Source organism: Poecilia latipinna, unplaced genomic scaffold (genome assembly GCF_001443285.1).
Source record: "Poecilia latipinna isolate Pla-1442-1.1 unplaced genomic scaffold, P_latipinna-1.0 Scaffold9, whole genome shotgun sequence".
NCBI lineage: Eukaryota > Metazoa > Chordata > Actinopteri > Cyprinodontiformes > Poeciliidae > Poecilia > Poecilia latipinna.
Window position 1 is genome coordinate 50,346 of NW_015112625.1, and position 22,972 is coordinate 73,317.

A 22,972-nucleotide genomic window follows, 5' to 3' on the forward strand; every position below is an offset into this window, starting at 1 on the left:
TTTTTATCTTTTTATTAATTTCTTTTTATTTCTCTTTCTCACCGTTTACGTTTTAATGATGTAAAGCCCCCCGGGAAATATCCCAGTTAAAAGACGTTTAACTAAAGTCCTATGGGGTTTAGAGTCCCAGTTGACGGCGTTTCAACTAAAAACCAGAGGTTGGAGTCCTTGTCAAATGGTGTTTTTGACTAAAGTTTCAGAGGGTTAGAGTCCCAGTTAAACGACATTTAACTGAAGTCCTCAAAGGGGTGCAGGTTTTAATATTTTTATCTTTTTAAATCTTTTTCAAAATGTCTCTTTCTCACCGCTTACACTTTGATTATGTTTTTTAAATCTCTTTCTCACATGCTGCTTTTATTTTAATTATGTAAAGCACTTTGAAAGGCCTTTCTGCTGAATTGTGCTATACAAATAAAATTTGATTGATTACAGTCAGAGAAGCAGAGCGATCAGATAAATGGTTACATGAACGTCCCACGACCTGATAGCTACCAGCCAGAAGACGAAGCGCTCTTCCTTCATCGTTCTTCACTCATCCTCCACCTTCTTCCAAGAAGAAAAAAGTGGGATAAATGAAACCCCCGTATTTACCAACAGAATAACCATGATAAACCGCACTCTGCTGACTGTTTAATCACCTGATCAATGCTGTGACATACAGCCTGCCGGACGTCGCGCCGCCATTCCCGCTGATTAAGCTGCTTCCTGTCACCACCCTGGAGGCAGTTAGAGGTTATAAACATCATGATAAAAAGACCAATCAAGGTGTTGAACATATGCTCACATTTCACAAGAGTTCTCCAGAGCATGGATCTTCTTTACCCCAAGAAGTGCATCTGTAACTAACAACTATGGTGCTCCCTGCGTTGGCTCCTAATGAGACGGCGCTCTGCCTCAAAAGCCAACGCGGCCCTCGGTGATTAAGCCCCTCAACGTTCTCGCTGTCATTAAAACTGCTCCTTTTTTATTATTTTTCTTTCTTCTAAAGCATTTTCTGTGTCATTTTCACACACATACATCAGAAGTTGCCACTAAAGCAAAAGAACACAAACTGTGCATGACTAATACTGAAAAGCTAAGAGAGACGAGGCATGGGGAGCGTCAGCATGCTTGGCTTTTGTAATACAGACATTAAAGGTGGAGATGTACTGTCATCAGCTGGTAAGCAGGAAGACGCTCATATTTCACGGCAGAAGGGATCAGTCAAAATGAGCTGCGCCATTACAGACACCTTCTCTAGCCGAGAGCTCTTTGGACTATTAGTCACTCAGTTCGCTCTATCAATGTGCCACAGCCAGACAAACAGTGCCTTGAGAATAAATGAATCAATAAAAAAGAAAAAAAAAAGCCAAAGATCTTTCTAAGATTTCTCAGAACCACGGGCAACAAAGTTACTCTGGCTTCATCTGAGCACTGCTGAGGGTATGGTGTCCTCATTCATTGTGACAAAGAGAAATGGCTGATAGAAGCCTTTCTCAAGTCTTTGTGAAAAATCGAGGGGGCGAACTTACAAACCTTCCCTGAATACTTTTTAGTTTATCCAAGTTGCTTTAATTGATTTAGGTGCCTTTAGAAAACTGAAGTCACAAAGTGTATTTTGGTGGTATACTGCCACCATTTTCCATCAAAAAGTAAACAAATGTGAAAAGTAGGACATGCCTATCAGATTGAATCACTTTGAAATTCCAGTCATTGCTGGTTTAGTTTTGTTTCAACGCTGGTGGGAATTCTTAAAGTTTTATTTCCTCAGTTAGTTACTCATTTGTCAAGAGACATGCAATGATCAATGCCATCGTCTCCATGTTGCTGAACTTTCGAAGTCATGATCTACATTTCCACTGACCATATAAATGCGCAAATTGGAATTATGAACACGAAGTTGCTTAACGGAAACATAACAATTTCAAAGAAATGTGTGCTTTTCGATAAAGTTTTTGTTTTTCAACTGTCTCAAATTAAGTTAAGAAACTGGGACACAAAAATAAAATAAAATTTCAAGAAAAAGAAATCTTATGCTAGTATCAATCCAATACTGATTCCAACTTCATATCAATATTATTGATATTTTTGGTTTCATCCAACTACCTATATTTCTCATACTTTCTATAAGATAACCTGAGGAAGTGTTTTCTTATATACTATGCAGACAGAAACATCTGCAACAAAATTCCTGTTGTGATTTTGGTGACATTTCAGGCTGCAGTATTGACATTGTTCAGTGTTACAGCCAGATGTTGCCAATTGGAAACCTTTGTTTGACATCCACCGTTTTGATTACACTCATTAAGAGCCACCGTTCTGCTGTGCACTGACAATAACACTCAATTCAACAGCTACTGGACAGACAACAATGGTGTAGCGAACATGTTAAAACGGTTCACTAAATGAGGGAACATATTTACAGACGTCTAATTTTATGTTGCCAACTGGCATTTTATGGGTGACCGTACTTTGCTGCAAAAATAAACATCTTTACTGCCATCCATATAGTCTTTATAGGTAATTTGACCTTTTATGACAGTTACGTTGGTAATGTTAGCCCATTGGAGTGATATTATTTTCATGATAAGGGAGCCTTGGACAATCTGGTGTTTTAGTCTTCAAGCTTTAGATTAAATATATCCCTTGCAAGTTACAAAATTCATAATAAGGGAACAGAAAAGGATTTTGTAATCAGTGACATTGCAGCTTCATGCTGTGAAACTTCTAATTTTGCCACTGACATGTCACCACACTTGTAAAAGAAAAGAAAAAAAGTTCCTTGTGACAGAAGAGCCACTTCAACTTTGTTATTTTAGATCTACATAAATAAAAGCAGGAAGCTGGATGTTTCTTATATACATGCATGATGTGGTTTCATCTTGATTTTTGAGTTTGTGTTGCATGTTTTGTATTTTTGATGAAGATCCAAGTTGCTTTAATTGATTTAGGTGCCTTAGAAAATAGAAGCCACTCAGTGTATTTTGGTGGTATACCGCCACTATTTTCCATCGAAAACTAAACAAATGTGAAAAGTACAGTTGGAACTTTCCATAGAAAGTCCCAATCTCATTTTATTAGTGCACAATTTTGGGTTCTATATTTTATTTAAATAAATTGTTAGTTTAAATTTTCTTGGTTTTACAACTAAGCTTAACAAATAGGCAGCCATTACTTATTCACTGAATGTTCTAACATGATTTCTATGGTTTTTCAATAACCGCAAACAAAGAGACCAAAATAATATATTTTGGATGAGAACCGTTTCAAAATAGGTAAAATTTAATCAATTGAAAGTGAATTTAGCTAGCTAACACATTAACAAGGTCCGCTAGCGTTAGCTTTAATTAGCTTTCAGAAATATGTCCTGTTTTGAACACAATACTGTTCAAATTGCATAACGTGACTCACTAGTTGACACTCGATTTAATAACATCTTCAACTCTTAAATGTAACGAATATAGATGCATTAAAATACATATTTACTGACCTGTGGTGTAGAAATGACTTGACACGCTTCCCTTAGCATCTAACAGGAAGGTCTATTCTTCTTCTGTGTGGTCAACCTTCTCCATGCCACCAACGTGACAGACGCCCCCTCGCGGTTGTGTGTGGGATAGCACTGAACAACTGAAATAAAGAACTTATTACAACGAGAAATAAAAAATAGAAAAATGTTGGAGTTCCTATATTCATACTAAGTGTTTTCATTTACTTATAAATTGTTTTTCACAACTCTACAACTGCACATCTGCACATAATTGTTCAGTATGTCAAAGATGACATGTTTTTGATTATAACTTATTAAAGAGAACCAGATTTACACTTTCCATCTGCATGTATACAGTTTCCCTACCAATTTGTTGAAGCTTGTGGGAATAAAATTAAACTAACCACAACTTTGGCCTCTGAATGATCTGATGACAAAACCTGTCTAAATGCGACAATGCAGCAACATATTGACAAATATATCCATCTGGAAGAGACTGCCTTGTTCTAATTACTTTACTCATGCAGTCCAAGCGTCTAGAGCAAAGGTTAAAGAGGTTCACTGGAATCATGATTACCTGCAAACTGAGAAGTGTGAGCTGAATTCACAAACACAGCTAATGAGCTGAGTAAAGAGGCAACACAAAGTGAGGTGCAAAAAGTCTTGCTTCTGCACTGATTTCAGCAGATTACAACCCAAAAGCATTCAAATTTATTGGTATCAGCTTTCATTTTCAAGGCTTGCTGATTGACTTTCCAGTTTTATGTTGCATCTTTCATGTTTTTTCCCCCCTATAGGCTTTTATAAAAGATTCATCTTCTGTTTATAGTTTTTACAATTAAGTTTTTCCATCTCCATTTCAACATAATTTTTTCTACAAACAGCACACCTTGTTGAAAAACCAAGTAGTTAACTAATACTTTTTAAACTTATTTTAGGTCCAATTATAGAAAAGAAACATGTTTTTCTGTCAAGCAGATACCAAATTAAGTACAATGTTAATTTTAAAGTAGTACATAATACAATAAGCAAAAATTTGTTTTTCTTTAATTGAACAGCCACAAAGTTAAGTTACAAATTTTTTATGTACTTATTGCTCTTGTGAGCAACATGCAGAATTATTTATATTGTCAGTCTCAAATACCATTAAGGGACATAATCATAATGGTATTTGTGGACAGGTTAATGTGGGAGAACCAGAGCCTCCTACTGTGAAGACATCGCCTCTGTGTTGGAGTTTAAATAAGACATTTTGGGAAAAGCCTGCTAAAACTTCATACTGAAGAGCAGAGTTGTTTGCTTCATGCAACTTTCTGAAGAAAAAAAATACCATCTGCTGAAAACTGGTGGTGATTTTGGCACAGAGGAATAAAAGGAACACCCTGCTGGGATTACAAGCAACAGGTGAAACAAGGCATTGGTGTTATAAATCATTGTTGTTGAAGTTTCAAATGTAGAAAGGTTGATGGAGTCTCATCACAAGTTAATGCAAATAAGATGAATTTAAATTAGAATTTAAAGTCACACAAACATCCCATATGTACCAGACATACTGAAATACACAGACAAGCAGCAGATGATTAAACAAGAACTGAGAGAAAAACAGGTGCTTAAATACTGGAGTGGAGTAATTACTGGAATGAGAAACAGGTGAGTTAATTAAGGAGATGAACGTCAGATGTAGGGGAGCTGGATTAAGAAAGGCAGGGGAACTGAAACAGAAAGATTTGAACTGGAACACAAATCAAAATATTAAAAATAAATGGTGTAAAATCATGTTCCTTTTATTTGCAAAATTGAAACTTTGCTATTAAGTGTACCTATAGACACACTCAAGTTAGAAAAACCTTTTAGAGTAGAATAGATATAACTTATCTCTTTCTCTTTGATCACCTCACCTGCTGTGTTTGACCTGATGCGGAAACTGGTGCAAACTGCTTCCATCTAATGGGCTTGATGAGATTCTTTGCTTCTCCTTGTGTTTAATGTAATCTGTTTGATGAACCTATTGTTGCAAGAAGTGAAGGAAATTGCTCTGCCTTGTGAATTTCCCAATATGTTGCTGCAGAAAACTCCACTGCCCACAAGATTTTTAATGTATTGTCACTTAGAAAAGCTTTTTATTGGACAACGAGAAGTTTGTCAGAGTCAGTAAAGCAAAGTCAAAGTGCAAATCAAGAATGCAGTTGTGTGTCGTTCTCTCCAGGCCGTTCTCATAATCAGCAGAAAGCACAGCCATGGCTGCCAGAGACTCTGCCTTTGACGCGCTCAGCCATCATGACAGTAATAATGAATCCACTTTCATTTCCAATTAAATTCTTCCTAATAGCATTGTGGCTACATCAATTTAGCGACAAAATGCTTTTTAGTGCTTTGCACTGAGGCGTTTAGAGGGATTACGATCGGGCTCATTGCACATTGGCTCCGAGTGCAAACAAAGAAGGACTGATAAGTAAGTAGCCTGAGAAAGATTTATGCATGTGCAAGCATGTCAGAGCACAAACGTCTGCTTTTAAACGTCTGCAGCTGTCCTCTATATCTACTCTGTGGACTCTCAAGACACTAATTATGTAAATCTCCAGCTCACTGTGCTCCCTGTCTTTTTCTGTCTCTTTCCTGAGACACAGAGATGCAGAGAAGGTTTGGGCATCACTTTGTTCGTTTGACAGCTGACTGCCAAAGGAAACACGAGATGAAAGATTATTTTTAAGTTGAAGGCGTCCTCCTCTCCTACCTTTTATTTAATTAAAAACTTCTAAGAATTCTACACATTCAATCGTAACTTGAAAACAGATGTTGGCAGAAGCGACGTTTCCATTACAAATGTCTGCAAAACTTTGTTGAAATTCCACCAATGTTGAAAAACTCAATTTCACAATTTTGTGTGACAGCTGGGTGGAAGTTTCAGCCGTCTAGCGACTGAGTGGAGGTGAAGTTGAAGACTTTGATGGTCGTTCTATTTTAGTGTTTCATCCATTTTGTTTAATGCATCAGTGCCACTGCCAGCATAACAGCCCCAGAGAATGATACCTTGAGGAAGAACAATGTATTTGAAAGCATCACCTAATGTAATAAATATGGGTAGAGAGCATAAGGTTTGTGTCTCGCAACTAAAAACATTTCCACAGAAGGCATCCGGCGTGTCCAGGCATGTGGTTTACTCCAGCTTGGAGGTGTCTGTGTTAGGGCAGGGACTACTTCCTGGATTTGCACCCTCAGCCCAGAGAGACGTAGAGGTAGGAATTGGGATTCAGTCGATGTGTGGGCCTGAAACGTCTCCCTTTTTTAGCGCTACAAAAACTTTTCCTTTACCTCTCCTTTAACCTCCTGCAGCCTCCATGGAGAAAAATGTGTTGCATTTTAATAATTTCGCTCAATGTCACAAATTTTCTATGTTTTTTTTCCTTTGAGGTTGTCATGTTTTGTCACTTGCCTTAGGCAAGTTCATGACAGAATCTAAAGTCGCTAAGAGGTTTTCACTTCAGATGGATCTACTTTTACGCTTTTGCCTTCCTTCTCATGTCTTCATCAAACTACAACGGGGGGAATAGATGAAAGATTGTGTTCAAATCAGTTGGAAAGTAAACCAATGCGTGAGCTGCGGAGAAAACAATTGGTTGTACAGAGAGACAGCCAGAGATGCCCGGAAGGCAATCTGGAGTCTGTATTAATTATGTAAATGATTTGGATTTGCTACTTCATTAAGCAGCATTTTGAACGGGTTGATCACAACGGTAGTAAACTCTGTGTGTTTGTGTGTGTGTATGAGTGTATGAGGGCACACGCGTGCTAATTATCGCATATGGTAATTACTGTAAAGACGTTTGGGTGTTACCTAGAAGGACGTGAGTGTATGTTGAGGTATTTGAGCTGACTGACGTTTATTATTTATTGTTCTTGAATGAAAGCAACAGCTCAACAGTAATTTTCAGGAGGAAACACCTTCAGAAGGTAATTTGTTGCAGGTTTGATTAAAAACAGTAGGTGGGGGCAGAGCTCAGCAGAACTTTCACAAATCTTGATGAATCTTCTGTCAAGCTGTGAGGCTGTTTCTGTACGGCCCATCAGAGAAGGAAGCCCCCGATCAAAACAGTGTGTGACCACTTTCCCTAACATGGAATGATGCCAAACTAATGATCCTGTGCAGGATTAGAGCAAAGATGGCCTGTGGATTCTCCAAAGCACTTTAAGGGAGGAAATGAAACGGTGTGGAGATTTATTTATTCATTTATTATTTACTATCAGCTTCCATCCCACACATTACTACTTTTACATGAGACCCTTGCCTGGAAAGTGTTGGTATTTTTGGATATTAATTGGGACAGACAGATTGAGTCAGCTGTAGTTGTCATGCCAGGCCACTGGAGGGCGCTGCGATTTCAGGATGTCATCAAACAAGCATGCACTTTTGATCCTTAGCTTCCACCTCATACTGTAAACAGCAACCCATCTCTGCCTCGTCAAAAATTGTGCTAAACTGAACAGGTTAAGAAATTACGGCGGCGTTTTAGGGTCATTGTTGATACAAAAAACAGTAAGAGTACATTTATAGCAAAAAAAAAAACAAAAAAAAACAAAAAAAAAACAGAAATTTAGAGATTAAGCTCAGAAATTTTCTAGAAGTTTCAAAAGTTAGACATTTTTGACTTTTGAAACTCAAAAATGTTCTTATGTTTAGAAACTTTTTGCGATTAATCTCAAATTTTCTTCTCCTTTTTTCTTGCAGATTTTCAACTTTTGAAACTCAGAAATTTCCTTTTTATTTTTGGAAACTATGTGCTTAATTTCAAATTTTCTTATTTTTTTCTTGTAATTTTTCAACTTTTGGAGCTCCTTGTTTTTTTTTTCTGGAAAATCTCGATATTTTTGGCTTAAATTTACCTACAATGACCCTTATATGCCGTCGTAAATAGCACAACGGTATCCGTCATTGTTTTTGTTATTAACGATAAACCGCACAGCCTTGTGTTCTGCGCATGCGTGCTTACACTCCCGCTACAGAAAAGTTTCACTTTAGTCTTCAGCTCTCAAGGCTCAAAGACAGTAAAACTGGCTCATTTTTATTAAGCAAGAATGTAACTGTCAACCAAAGACGGAGCTCGGTATTCCCCGGTTGTTCTTGTTGAATGTAATCTAAATGAGCAGAAATAAGTTGGTGAGGATATAGATGCGGGGGCGTGAGGCTGTCAGAGTAGCCGAGCCATTTTACATTGACGTCTCCCCACAAGGCTTTAATTGATTAGTATTTGTTCTCGGTCTGATCAACGCTGCAGCTCCGTCTCTCCGCCTGCCGCCTTCCCCTTGAACGCCTTCGTCTGACTCGACCTGATGCAACTCTTCACTCTCCACAGCTCCGCTACACGCTGCTATTGATTTGCCTCCACCCCACAGACACCCTGAGCAGATAATTCATTACCATCTCGCGTCGTGTGGACAGGCAGCATTCTTGCGTGAGGGAGTTTGAAATTCTGCTCAAAGTTTCTGACGACACATAGGCAACGGTTCTTTTTTTTTTTTTTTTTTTTGCCTATGTTGCTTAAGAGCGTGACACTTGGACCAGGAAGTAAATGCTTCAAAGTCCTTTTTTTCAACCAATTCTGTTTTATTCAAACATAAACCACCACTAACCAGAAAAACATCTTTTATCCAGAGATGCTAAAGGAAGGCACAATCTAAAATAGACTTTGAGCTCATGTTAAAATCTTAAAATAGTACAATACAGAATTATATAAACACTAAATTAACTTAAAGAAAAAAGCTTTAGGATTATACTTTGTAACAGGATCATTTCTGTGTAAAACACCTTACTTACCCGTTAGCTTACCTACGGTACTTACTGAGGTGCTAGGATCAACTTTGGCCTTTTCCTCAAAGCCGATTTTAGCTTCTGGGAAAGAGGCCTGCAGCAGTAGGCTAAAAGCATCAACGTTACAGCAGTCATCTGAATTCACACACTTCATCTTGTCAGACAAAACAGGAGAGAAAGATTAGGTTAATTTAGGCAATTATATCCCAAATCTAATCCATCCGTCTCCTTTGATGTGCTCTGATGACTTTAGTTAAGGTGAAGATGGGTCATGTTAAGGTAAAACTGTCATAAGAACATAATCAAGTGTTAGAGAACATGTCCTGGCAGGAACATTCAGCTAAATTAAAACCGTAAAAAGAACAAATTGATCGTAAATAAACATGGCATGAAAAATAAAGGAAATAACAGCAAAGCTCTGCTGAGTTGTTCAGGAAGCCAGGGCTCCTTTAATAGCAGCCTTCACCTCATCTGGTGGTTAGGACTGGTGGCTCAGTGAAGTATGGCCATTAAAGTCACACTTTGGTACTTTAGACAATGCTAGGAGTTAAGTTTTGTTAAAAAATGATCAAACTGGCATAAAATGTCCAAACGGCTGCACTGACTTTGACTTGATAAAACACAACAGACAGTCAGAGCAATTCTAGAACTGTCCGTTCAGATTTTTGTTTTTGGTTGAGGCATTTCATGTTTGGACAGTTTTTCCCTCTGGTTTTAGATGCTGAAGGATTTTTGCTTTTACTATTTTACACTGAGACACTGGAGCAGCAGATTAGCATATGTAAAGCTCAAACTATGCCTGAACTTTGACCTGCAGAGGGCTTGAAAAGGACGCTTCCTGGATGCAGAGAGAGGAAGTTGAAACCAACTCTATCTAAAGGCCGTCTCTCTGCCCGGCTTTCAAACCAGGAGGTCGGACAGAAACTTAAAGAGGAGTGGCAAAAGCAAACGAACTGGACTAGCAGTTCTTGCCAACATATAGTGTCATTCAGAACATTTTACAGTGAAGTTTTAACTCTGCTGCCTGGAAATTGAGCTTTTGGCATTTTATGACAGTCAAACCACGAAAACACATAATCAAAAATAATATTAATAAAGTTTTTCACTTAAAACAAACTCCAATATCTTGCTGAAAAGTTACTTGCAAATTAGTTTCCCCCAATTAGGATAAAATAATTTTAGAACAAAAATGATTTGTCCCTTCTGCAATAGCCGTATTAATCAAGGCTCTATCGTTACACTACTACTTTTTTTAGGACTCTGTCCTTGTTTTGTATGAATCTGTATTTTATTAGTTCGATCGGCTGTAGAATCAGCTCCTGGCTTGTGAATTTCTCCAAACTGTTAAATGGGTTTTGCTTCAAAAACTTCTTGATATTGACTTTTTCTAATTAACATTTTTCCTTCCAGTAAACTTTCTAATGCTTTGGTTCTTCACCAAGTTGCTCACACTCCTTTGTGGGAGGTAACGAGACTCATCGAGGCACTCTTATATTTAAGGAAACAGAGACAAAACCGTTCCTGTGATTTTTTTTTTTATTGGTTTGTACAGACTTTTGTCACAACAAAGTCAGTTTAACCATGTTTTAGTTCAGTACATACTTAGCAATTCATTTAAAAGCAACCAAGAGGACAGCAACCGTTTCGTAGCAGAAAAGCAGAAGCAGATTCGACATGCAGCAAAACAGGCGGGGTCTCGAAGCAAATCCACGGCAAGGAGATATATAAGCAGCCCCATGATCAGGTTTCAGCCCTAATCCCTGTTTACCCATCATTCTCAGCACCCAGATCCAAGAAAGCTAATGCAGTGACAAAAGGGGTTATGCTCTGAGAAAAAAAGAAGAAAAACACTCACTCAAGGGGAGAAATTTCATTTTCATGTTCTGTTAGCTATTTTTCAACAGGTTATCATTTCAAAACTGCAACATTCAAGTCTTTCTAGTAAACCAGCATGGTGATTGGTCAAAAAAAGAAGAGAAAATCATACAGATTTCAAACTCATTAAATGTCATTTGATATGCGAGTAATAGGCCTAAACATGTTTAAGAAGAAATAGTTTGGTCAATCAATGAACAGGCTACATATTCTATTTATTTATCTGGCATTTTAATCCGTCTAATTTATCACAGTGCAGTTACTGTTCAAAACACTGGTCACATGTAGGAAAACTGTGGAAAAATGAGCATTATTGATCTGTTACGGTTTGTTTTGTTTTCGTTTAAGAGACAGCAGAATTTCAGATGCATATTTTAGTGCTAAACTGACAGAACTTAACTTCTGGTCTGAACAGTGTTACATGATCCAAGCTTAACAACTCCCCCAGTGTTTGGTCCCTAAGGGAGGCTATTATGTGTCACTTTGCTGACAGACAGAGGCCCAAAGAAGAGAAAGTACATTCCCAAAATCATGGGAAGAAAAAGGTTAATGAAAGTCACCAGACAGGCAAAATGAACCTCCAACAAACAGACCAAAGCAGTGGTAAGACAGAGGTTGATTGGAGTAAATGGGGTGAGGCCGTCTTCTGTCAGGGGACCACTGCATCCATCTGCAGGCCCGTTCATCCACCTGTCCAGCTGCCTCCCTTACTTGGGTTTAGGAGATGTGAGGAGCTCCAGAACGGCGGGATACTCGGAGTCGAAGGCAGATGTGCCACTTTCTGTTTTTATGTTTTTGTCAGCTCCCTGCAGAGGTAAAGGGACAGGAATATTAGATATAGGCACACAGAAGAGGGTTCCTCCTGCTTTCTTCAATTCAGTGGCAAATGGCCCCCGGCATTTATAGAAGAGGTCCCTGGCTATTTAACAAAGGCAACACAAACAAGCCTTCACTTTTATTCTTCTCCGACTCAATCACTAAGGACTTGCTTGTCGGTCTGTCTTAATCCAAACAAGACATGCGGAACTGCGAGAGATGCAAGGGTCCAAATCCATTTAAGCCCAGAACGATAACGGAATCAATGTGAAAGAGCAGAGTGGGGACGCGATCGTTTGGAGAACCAGAGACCCTCACACAGCTGAATTCAGCTGCAGTGACAACAGATGTAATGGGTGACGTGGGGAGGAGCATGACGCCTGTTAACACCGGGGCTTCCAGATCCCAGGCAGACAGAGTTTACCGTTGCGTGGCGGAGCAGGGCATCAACAACAATGGGACGGCGTGGTGCCGTGTTGTCGCCGGAGTGCAAATTCCCCGTTCCGGGAGCAACAGAGCGCGTCCAGAGTTGGGAGAGATTTAGCAGGGCTAGATGTCCTGTCAGATCTACATCTCTAATTGGCGAGGAGATGAAAGACGGAGGAAAAGGCACTTTTGTCAATTCATTCACACTTCCTAGAACCACGTACCTGTGAGCGCGCTGGTTAGGTTAAGGTACGGCCTTATAACACATGAAGCATGACAACTCCTCGTATTTTCATTCCAATTAAAGAACATTGGAGAAAAAATTCCTAACTGCATTTTGTCAACCTTGCAAACATTTACAAAGGTTGTCTCTACATCAATAGGAGCTCTAAACTAATTGAGCTAGGCTCTAAGTGAAAGATGTACTGGATTCAGTTTATAGAAATGCTTTTTTAACTAATCATACGGTGATACAAACTGAGTGGGGATGACACTGGGGCAGGACGATATAGCTGATGTTTCACATCAGATCCTTCATGAGCAAAGGTCTACAAACTATTTTTAAAGTAACTTTTCAAAGAAAGAAAAGCAAGTACAGAGAGTGAGGTTTCAAATAAGTTTTCTTAAAACTGTAAAAGATTCCATGAAACATTGAGAAAAAAAAAAACATAAACAGAGGGGGAAATGGAAGCTTCCACTACAGATTGTTAGGAGTGAAGCTCTTTAAATTTCAAGAGCAGCAGCGTTATCTTTCCTGTACTTTAAAAATACTCAGAAGGTTGCCTTTGTGCGATTCATCTTACCTGAGACAGAAACCAAAATACATTTCCTCTGATAATGTCTGTCTGTTCTCCTGATATAAGCTTTATCCACCTAGCAAACACTCGTTAGCCAGTGTAAACACAGTGATAAGGTGGTCGTTGTGTCAGTAAATACATCCAATTGCCGTTTCATATCATGTACACAGTAACCCAGCTTGGTTTGCTCTGCTGAGCTTAGTGTCTGAAAGGCAGGACAAAAAAGGAAGCAGCTTCATTTCCCCATTGTTTTTTCTCTCCAGCTCCGGGGAAGTCATTAGTAGCTGGTTCAAAATGAAACCTAGTAACAGACTTGGACCTCATTTAGCACTATAGATCAATTACCAATACTCTTCCTGCTGGGGAACGATGAAGCTGAGAGAAGCCCCCCAACATCGTTATAATAAGCATTTTTTTACACCCAACTACTACACATATCTCTAAATATCTGAGCAACTAAAAACGTATGTGCTACATGTGAGGATTTACAGACCTACCAACATGTTCTGACACTATCAGCTAAAAACTTTAGTTTTTCAGAAGCCACCCAACTGAAAGAAATTCCCATTGCCATTTTGTTTCTAATGAGGTTCAGTACATTTATCTGATGTGTGAAGGCCTTAGATTTTTTTTTTTTTAGATTAGTGCCAGAGGTAAAGTTGTGTTACCATTTAACTTGGAAAATCTGACTTAACGCAGTTCAATCCACCATCTGAAAATATCAATAACACAACTTCTTGTAATGCACTCCACTCATCTGGCCTTTTATGAAAACACAGTAGATCTCCACCTCTTTGAGGCTCAGTATTTGTCAGATCACCAATTTGGATTGGTGAGTTGACACCAATCCAGAACATTTTCTGCAAAAAAATTTCTGCAAAATTTTCTGGTGAATTTTGCAGAAAATTCAGCAGCCTGTATTGTAAGCCTGGAAGCCACCAGGCTTTACCTACCCCCAGTGTCATTCATCTGAAATCGGATATTTTTTATACACCAGTAACATCTGCCCAATTTATCATATTTGCACATCAGAGGAAGAGAAAGGCTGCCATACTTCAGGAATCGCACTGGTCATTTTAAGGATGCTTATTGGTCCCCCCGAAAAATGAAGGAAAAAACAAACAAAAAACCCGATCGTCATCAGCAAACAATAAAATCCCACTGGAACAAAATCAAGAATTAGATGTTATGCGGCTAGCATTTAGCACTTTGCAATAACTCAGATATGGAAGTGAGAGTGCTGCGCAACATCATCAATCATCCGGCCGGAACACGGTGCGCTAAATAATAAAACAATTTAAGAAGCTTTGAGGAATTTTAATAATGGAGGTACTCGAATCCCTCGAGGAATTGTTACAGCAGTAGAGTGTACCACCGGGCTTAGCAGCTTTTCTAGAGGAAACCTTCAGATTTATTTCCACAAAATCTACAATATAAAAAAGAAAATTCATCTTGGGGAGCTGAAATACCTAGACACTAGAGATCTGCCGATCAGGTTTTTTCCTGCCGATTCCGATCACCCATGAGGGTCGATCACCGATACCAATCACATAATTATGTTTTTAACCATAATCACTACCATTATGTGGAAAAAGGAACCATGAATTCACTTTAATTTAGACAAAAACTTGTTTTTAATAACTTTTTTCAAGAAGAAAACTAAACTAAACAGGCATTGTGCAAATTGTACTGCTATTGATAATACTATCCGTCAAGTATATCATTTTTTTTATGCCATATTAGATTTGTCGTGTTGATGCATTTTGACCTGCTTCATCCCTGAGGTAATTTTCCGCTGCAACACGTAAACTTCCCCATTCACTCAGTGCGTTATGGTTCCACATCGCTTAGGATTTGTTGCTGCGCGTTTGCGCAGAGTGAAGGAAAGAGGAGACCAGCTGCACAGGCAGGTGGAAATGAGATGCAGATGATCGGTTTGTGTGATCGGCAACAACAGACCGTGATCGGTGATCACCGATCATACACTTTTTCACGGAAATTGGCCGATTATGATCGGTGGTCGATCGATCGGCACACCTCTACTAGACACAAAGCTACTTTGTGCTGGTTTATCAAATAAAACCCCCAATGCAATGTACTAAAATGTGTTGGTTCCACAAGTGAGCATGCTTGCAAGGCTACAATTTTTACAGTTGATATAAAAACTGTAGCTCATCCTCCTATTACAGCTTCTCAAGGACTAGCACACCCTCTCCATACTACCACCACTCATGGTAATGAGCTTTTCTCAAGTTGAATAACGATCCCTCAAACACTTCACTGCCCAAACACTATCCGGTCATCAAGAAGCCGGTGGCTAAATGAGACCAAGTCCAACGAATAAGAATAGACTCCCGGGGCGACTGCAGCCAAACTGAAGAGCATCATCAGCCTGAATCATGCAGCCACACAGAGACTCACTGGGTCAGTAACCCAACACTCCTCACCCGCCAAAGAGTCTATTAAGTTTTCATTAAGCCCCTATTGACTAGAACTGAATGGTCTCCCGTGTATGTCTTTAATTATTGGTCAAGAGCTTCAGTCAAGCTACTTGAAATGCAATATGTGCTTCAGAGTATTGACCTTCCATAACATCTAGGAAAAAGTCAACGATCAATATCTGTTCTTTTTGGAAGTGGAGTCCCACATTGCCCACAGACAATGTGTGTGAAATTTCAAGATGTACCAAACATTCAATAATTGAAAAAACAAAACAAAAAATAAACAGAGATCCATATTGCAACATGTTGAATAAGTGAAAAAGTATCCAACAGGCTCATATCTGGCCGATATTTGTAAAGTCATTTTTGTCCCCAACACTGGTTCAGACGAGAATAAAAAAAACAAGACATGGGCAAATGGAAAAGTCCTTAAAAAGGAACGATGACGAGGGATGTAACTTTATATACTAAAACAATTTCTTCCCCGTCATGCACAGTTCCTCATAGAATCTCTGTTTGCCCTTTCTTTGCAGACTTGTATTTGGCTGGCTGGTTTCTAGAAACTGTATTCCATATTTATGGCTGACATCTTATAGCCGGACCACCTTTTGAATAAAAACCACATTTCATAATTTATTACCAACAGCAGTGCACCATACAGTTAGGGGGCAGGTGTCAACTCCCATCATGCACTGGGAAACCAAGCAATTTCTGTCTACCTACCCCACACTTATAATCCAGTATTCTCAATGGGCTCAGTTTTGGTCACTGCAGTGCTGTGGCAACCACAGGTGCAACCAGACAGAGCCTCAGAGCTACATCATCGACTGTGCTGCTGTGTATTCGATCTATTATTCCCATGTTGAGACAGCAGCGAGGTTTTCACAGTGGATAGGCGTGAATGTCTTAAGATCTGGTCCCTGTAGTTACCGTTTACCTTTGAGCTGCCTGGATTATAATCCTTGTTGTTGGGAACAAAGATGGTCACAGGAGGAAAACCTGTTGGGATCACTTAAACCTTGATCATCCCAGTTCAGATGAGCAGTGCCCACCTCTTGTGCTACCAACTGCTTTGACTTGGAGGACAGCAAATGACCAGCATCTGAAGCATTAAGCGCAATGAACAGAACATATAGTGCATGCACTTTGATTATGTACAGGTGTGTAGTTAAATTTGGAATGCTCAAAGAATGTCCTGACTTGAATTGTGCCACGATGATGGAAAATGTTTTGCTGAAAGACATGATGGTGATCCTAAGTGCTAACTGGTCACAATCGTCTTTCTGTAGAATCCTTAAAGGTCAGTGAGTGATTGGTGGAGTAACCACTAACTCTTGATGCCAACAGTCAATCTGCCCTTTGAAGCAGATGTATAGGAGGTACAAATCAGCCATCTTTAAAGCAAGTTAAAGGTAATTTTTCTGTGGCTGGAAGAAAGTTCAAATACTGGCCACCAAAATGATGCAAAATTGATTATCGCAATAACTGAGAATTTATTTGCTGATATCTTTTAAAAGAGAAAACGCTGGATAAAAAAAAGTAATTAGTCATGTTTTGTTTCATTCTTTCATTTTAATATATTGAGCATGGGCAACTTTTTACTGAAAAAACAGCCATGCCCACACCCATTAATTAAACTTAGCCAAATACAGCAAAGACACTTCAACATTTTTTAAACCAAAAAAAAGAAAAAATAAGCCAGAACACTAGAAAACTCTGCTCCTTCTGATTAAGAAAACTATTTTTCAGACCAACAGTTATTTGTTCTTTTCTTCTTTTTAATGCCACCCTAAGTACTTTCAGCATTGTTGTTTTGACCGAAGGTGCTTAAAGTTTCACCAACACTGCTTAGAAAGACTTAGAGAAAATGCTTCCCTTTATTATCTAACATTTAATAAGTTTAAATCCATAAGTAATGACACTTTTAATGCAAAGTTTCACTCAAAGTTGCATTAAAAGTGTCAGCTTTACATTAAAAGTGTAATTTACCAAATGACACTTCATGACAATAGTTGTAAACATTCATAAAGACTCCTTCATGTTCATGACAGATGTTATATCAGTCTTATGCACACCCCTTCAAAATAAAAGGTTGCCAAATTTATATATTACCAAGTTTTGAGTGTCCATAATCAGAACATCAATAATCATCTACCTTTATGTAACAGGTGACTGTTTAGTTTCCTAAGCTGCCTTCTTTTTAAGAAGGGGAATGATTGCAAAGGGCGTCTTCTTTCACTCTGATACAACCAAAATAAACAGGAAATGTGTCATTTCTTGACTCTTACACATCATTCAGTCAAACATTCAGGTAAGACAAAAACAAAGACGTACTTTAAAACCATTCACGGAGAAACGGCAGCTTCGTATTTGATCGTATGAATTTATATCCCATCACTGGATGATAGCGTTATGTTGGGCGTTTATTATGAGGCGCCTGGCATTCGGTGGAAGTGTTGCAGTCGATGCCAGCTGCAACCGGCGCCAATCACAGCTGCAGTCTGTTAAATCTACAACTCCAGTATGAACATGACGGCGTACTGAAGGTTCTAAGATTTACAGCAAAGATCGGAGAAAGGCAGATGAAAGAAGTTTTGATGAAGAGATGTGTAGCTATATTACATTAATAGTGCTACTAGACAATAACAGCAGTATATTAAAGGGACTTTTCCACAGGAAAACCGGTTAATGGGTGGTTCGTCTTTAGCCCAGGTAGGGAGCTTTTCCATTATACGGTCTCTTCCTTGCTATTGTGGGCGGTACGTGAGCGTGCAGAAAGCTGACCACAGAGGCTCTGAGTTTTCAGTGACTTAAACGAACGAAAGTGATCAGCTGTCAAACTGTTTCGTTGCTGAACCCGGCTCGGTCCTGCTAGTGCTACCCCTGAAGAGGGTAATGAAAATCTGAGAGCAGCCAGTCAGAGGCGCGCTGGATGTGCTAATGGAAAATGAATCTGTCCGGTGCGGACCAGGACCGAACCGGTCTAGTGGAAAACGCCTTATGTAGCCCTCTTTGACCATTCTAGCACAGCCTCCACAGAACTGTGTTAAAGGGCCTTTTGTCTTACAAGTTACCTCATCAGCACTCACTGTGGACCGTCTGACACGTCAACAAGAATAGTGAAAGACACTGGGGAATTTCTGTTTGTAAATTCATTCATGAATACAGAAATTGTGGCACCAACCTTTTCCAAAAGGATCTTGACACAGTCACAGTGACCCTCTAAAGAGGCACACATCAGTGAAGTCAACTCGTGCTTGTCTTTGGCCTGTGGAGACAAAACAAGGCAAAAATCTGTTGTTTTTCTTGAAGCCACCACCATAATACACATAGGTGGTTATAAATTGTGTTAACACATGTCAGAGTTATTAAAACTCCCATCTGTGTATTAGAGGTTGCAGAAAGGATACATTTAGGACAGCAAAGCAACTCTAGACAGGAAGCCAGAGCTTCAACGGAATGGTAATTTTTATTTAATAATAGCCCAGTCATTCTTGACAGGTAAATATATAAGAATTTGTGTCAATAAAACACTGCTGACACACACTCTTGAATTTATGGAAGTTTAAATCTTCTTTTGCAACAAGTATTGATTTAGAAAAAAAGGGATCAAGCTACAAATGCAACTTCTGGATATAAAAGAACCTACAGGTCAAAGTCAGATAGTCGACATCAAAGTTATTTATATAGCACTTTTAAAACAGGTTAAAGCTGCACTAAAGTGCCGTGACAATGCTTGGAAAAGGAAGCAGAAGAGAGCAGTAATTTTTCAGTGGTTAGACAGTAGGCAAATTCGTCCAAAACTGCATGAGATGCAGTGATAGCATCACTTACGTTGATATCTGCTCCTTTCTCAAGAAGGTACTCTACCACTTTTAGATGGCCAAAGTCTGCAGCATAATGAAGAGGGTACCTCCCATCCAGGCGCTCATTTACATCTTCCTTCTGAAAATGAGGAACGGATGTTATTTGGCTTAGATCGTAAAACAGAGGCAAACTATTTACATTCAACAGGGTCCATATTAAAGGTTTATATAAATAAAAAACAGGCATTTCCATCCTTCATGTTCCTGCTTTGCTGTTTCTGTAACTCAACCTAACTTTGCTTCCTACAGACAAACCAAACCCAACCATGAGAAGCTTCCTCTTTCCCTTACCCAACTAACCACACAGACATGAATCACTTGGTCCTCCCCGACAAAACCACTGAAGTGTGACATCTTTTGTTTGATTATTCTGTTGAAAATAAAGGCAAATAGGGCTATACTTAACAGAAATGCAATCTCTGTAAAATAATTAACACAGACAGGCAGAGAAATGTTGATTAATATCCGTCAATATAAGAGGTTCATAGTAAAGTGCCTGAATGACAGAGGCCAGGGTTATTTCAGCTATCTGATTCAACTGAGACACTAAAAATGCATCTATTCAGAACCCAATGCAAGGTTTATTGTAAACCTTTGGTTTATGCCCATTAGTGTGAATTAGCATTTGTCACAGTCAGTCAAACAATAAGTCAAGACATCCAAACTTATCAGATCATGTTAAGTATGTATGATTCACTGCTTTCTAATGAAGTAGTAAATCCTGGCTTTCCAAAGCCTTAATACAAGTTAGATCTTAATCAGTTTTTTCGTGCTATAAATGTGATCTCTATAAACAGTGTTTTTACTGGAGAAAGTCACTGAAGTTGTTCTTGGCATGATGTTTTCATTGGTGTGGGCGGACATGCAGGCAGGTTTTAAAAACCAGTCTTCCAGCAGCGGATGACGTTCCAGCAGGTGCAACAGTGGTGGAATGGCTACAATTTGTGGGAACGCTTAGGGCATGTTTTGCATAAAAACCAGTTCTGTTCTACGAGGTCTGAACAAAATTCCAAGAACCAGAGCCCGATTAGAAAAGTGGTGTTTCACCTCAAAGCACCACTTTTAGCAGACAGCGACTCTAAATTTGAGCTGGAGAAGCCCACCGCCATGTAGGGCGACAACTGGGATCCCCGCCCACAAACTTCAACAGTCACCGTTTAGTGTTGGGCCCGTTTGGCTGATTAGCCAGTTAGCTTTTGGCTACACATTTAACAGCTCAGCAATCTCCTACAAACGTAACATACTTCCTAAACCAGATCTGCTAAGTGCAAACAACGAACTCATTGTTGGCCCAGCACTATAAGTCAGTGCTATTGTTGACTAGCAAAACCAACAGGTTGCTTCAAAGTAATTATTGTGTATGCTGGCCAAACTAAGCATGGACCACACCGAAGCCTCGTCTCTATGTATCGTTTAACATGTATGAACAATATTCAGCTATTAAAAAAAGAAAAAAAGAAAAGAAAAGTCAAAGTACAGAGGCTGTTTGCTAGCTAGCTAGTCGGCTAGCAAGACTACAGAGCCTCTTTTTTGACTTTTCGGCTGAAGCTCAGCTCAAAAATTACACTGACTTAACAGCCTTCTTACCGTTTTCAAAGCGTTTTTAACCTCGTTCACTTCACCGTTTTTCAATGCCCATATCACTTTAGCTGGGTCCATCTTTTCGTCCATCTTCTTGCCTACAGCACCTTCCTTTTTATGCAGTAAAAAGTTAGCTCGCTAGCGGTGGACTAACACTCTTTTGATCGTCGCTATGATTAACCCCAAGGAAACGCTCTGAAAACAGAATTGCTTAAATACTCAGCGTTGAAACGTTTATTTACGTTTGCTAACGCAAATGCTAACTACAGAAGTTCTGAAAGACAAAAGTGGCAAAGAGGGATCCGCCTTTCTGCATACCAGAAACGTTTCCGACACCGTTACCCGGAAGGTAACGGCTGAAGTGGCCTTCAGGTGCGCAAGTTAAATTGAAAGCTTCACAAGTTTCTCACAAATTTCTCGAATCCCATTGCTTAAATGACGTTTGCTGTGATAATAACATATTTTGGTCACGTTTTAAACATATAAAGTCCTAAAAGAATAAATACATGCTTGACATAGCTATTCCAACACGCGACAGATGCAAAAGAGCCGCAAATTCCGATGTGGTTTGAAAGCATTTGAACATTTCAGAGCTCTAATTCCGCAATGCCCAGTATTAAGGCTATGTTGTAAAACTATACTTTTATGTTCAGCAAATTTCACTGTTTAATATAAGAACAAATAACGAGCAACATGTTTTGACCCTTTAATAAAACTTAAAAATAGTTTCCGTAAGGCTTAATGGAGAGACACGCCGCTCAGACCACAGTTTCCCATTATCTTTAAATAGCAGATAACACATCTCTTGACGCGCTTCCTTCTTTTAATCTAGGTTGCTGCTGTCGTTAGGTTTCATCAGAATTTATACTGACGTTTCATGTTTGCTCAATCAGATCTATTTCTTCACAATAAATTTCCATTTCATTTTTTTACAAGTTATAAAAAACAAACAAAAAAAATTATTAAATACCAGCACTTAGATAACGGGAAAAAAAGACTGGTAAATTTGTGACTTCACATTTGTGTTTTCAGAACTAAAGCTAGAACTACTAGTTTGCTTTAAACCAGTATAATGCTGCTGTAAGAAACATCTCACAACTAAAATAGTTTCTCTTCCATATTATTGGGTCACAATTTTTAATCATTCTAATAATAGTATTGATTGAAAAATTGCAGAACTCTTTCCAAATAACATGTCATTATTTGGGCCTTTTGTAAAGATAAAAAAAAAAAAAACTTTAATTATTCAGTTTAAATCCAAAAAAACTTTATTTATGCAAAAGGGGAATTAAATTTTCAACTGCTCTGGGATTTGGGGCTGTAGTTCAGATATTTTTTTTTTTTGATATACTGATCAGCTCCTCCCAGCTGTATAAACAATACCTTGTTGCCGTGGTTACACATCATAACAACCATCCCAAAGTTAAAAAGTAAAAGCAAAAATCGTTCCAGTTGCAAAGCATTGAAAACCAGAATATTTGCCCAGGAAAAGTGTGAACAAAGGTCAACAAAAATCAAAATCAGCGCAAAAACGTTTCACAAGATTAACCTTCTTCAATGACATCGGTCATATTTTAAACAAAATGTTTTTTTTATTTGGAAATTTTTAAATTAAATGTTTCTAATACTAAATAAGAATGCAAAACAAGTTGAAATTGTATTTATTTTACTGGAATTATTCGAGGTCTGAGCAGCTTCTGCACTGGTGATTTCAATGAAACATTTATTTATTTATATATGATAAATAAATGTGCTCAAATTATAATCTGTTGTTCAACGACTTTTTTCAGAGTCAGATGAATTTATCTGAAAACATTTTCACCAAAGCTACGGAAGGTGGTGTGCTGTTTTCTTTGTTTCTTTAAGGTACCGTAGAAATTATTTCTCTGTGGCAG

General features: G+C 38.7%; 2 protein-coding genes and 1 long non-coding RNA gene across 9 annotated transcripts in view; 1 reads left to right on the top strand and 2 right to left on the bottom strand.

The window, feature by feature from the left end:
* The window catches only part of fam180a (family with sequence similarity 180 member A), a 41,686-nt gene extending 38,077 nt beyond the window's left edge, over positions 1 to 3,609 (bottom strand). Inside the window, exons 1-3 of one of the 7 annotated variants that reach the window (XM_015028679.1) lie at positions 3,470 to 3,609; positions 639 to 716; positions 493 to 543 (exon numbers count right to left, since the gene is read on the bottom strand). The gene's annotated coding sequence lies outside the window, so the exon portion shown is untranslated. Of the gene's footprint in view, positions 1 to 430; positions 547 to 638; positions 717 to 3,469 lie in introns of all 7 variants that reach the window. The other 6 variants (XM_015028686.1, XM_015028652.1, XM_015028662.1 and 3 more) reach the window with 6 other exon arrangements.
* Positions 1 to 22,575, top strand: part of LOC106945206 (uncharacterized) — a 29,658-nt gene extending 7,083 nt beyond the window's left edge. Inside the window, exons 2-4 of the long non-coding RNA XR_001424505.1 lie at positions 17,930 to 17,941; positions 18,085 to 18,091; positions 22,564 to 22,575. This is a non-coding gene — a long non-coding RNA (uncharacterized LOC106945206). The remainder of the gene's footprint in view (positions 1 to 17,929; positions 17,942 to 18,084; positions 18,092 to 22,563) is intronic.
* Positions 10,794 to 21,426, bottom strand: mtpn (myotrophin). The gene is made up of 4 exons (XM_015028726.1): positions 21,084 to 21,426; positions 19,465 to 19,575; positions 18,815 to 18,898; positions 10,794 to 11,956 (listed from the first exon to the last, which is right to left on the bottom strand). Exons 1-4 carry the CDS (start codon positions 21,165 to 21,167, stop codon positions 11,858 to 11,860), a joined length of 378 nt encoding a protein of 125 aa, XP_014884212.1. The 5' UTR covers positions 21,168 to 21,426; the 3' UTR covers positions 10,794 to 11,857.
* Positions 22,576 to 22,972: the final 397 nt, after the last annotated feature.

Bases quoted from the DNA above. Each gene is read 5' to 3' on its own strand.
- mtpn (XM_015028726.1), bottom strand. From the start codon at position 21,167: ATGGACGAAAAGATGGACCCAGCTAAAGTGATATGGGCATTGAAAAAC. The intron at 19,576-21,083 runs GTAAGAAGGCTG...CCTCATTTTCAG, and splicing joins TTAAAAACGCTTTGAAAACG to AAGGAAGATGTAAATGAGCG. The intron at 18,899-19,464 runs GTAAGTGATGCT...TTGTCTCCACAG, and splicing joins AGAAAGGAGCAGATATCAAC to GCCAAAGACAAGCACGAGTT.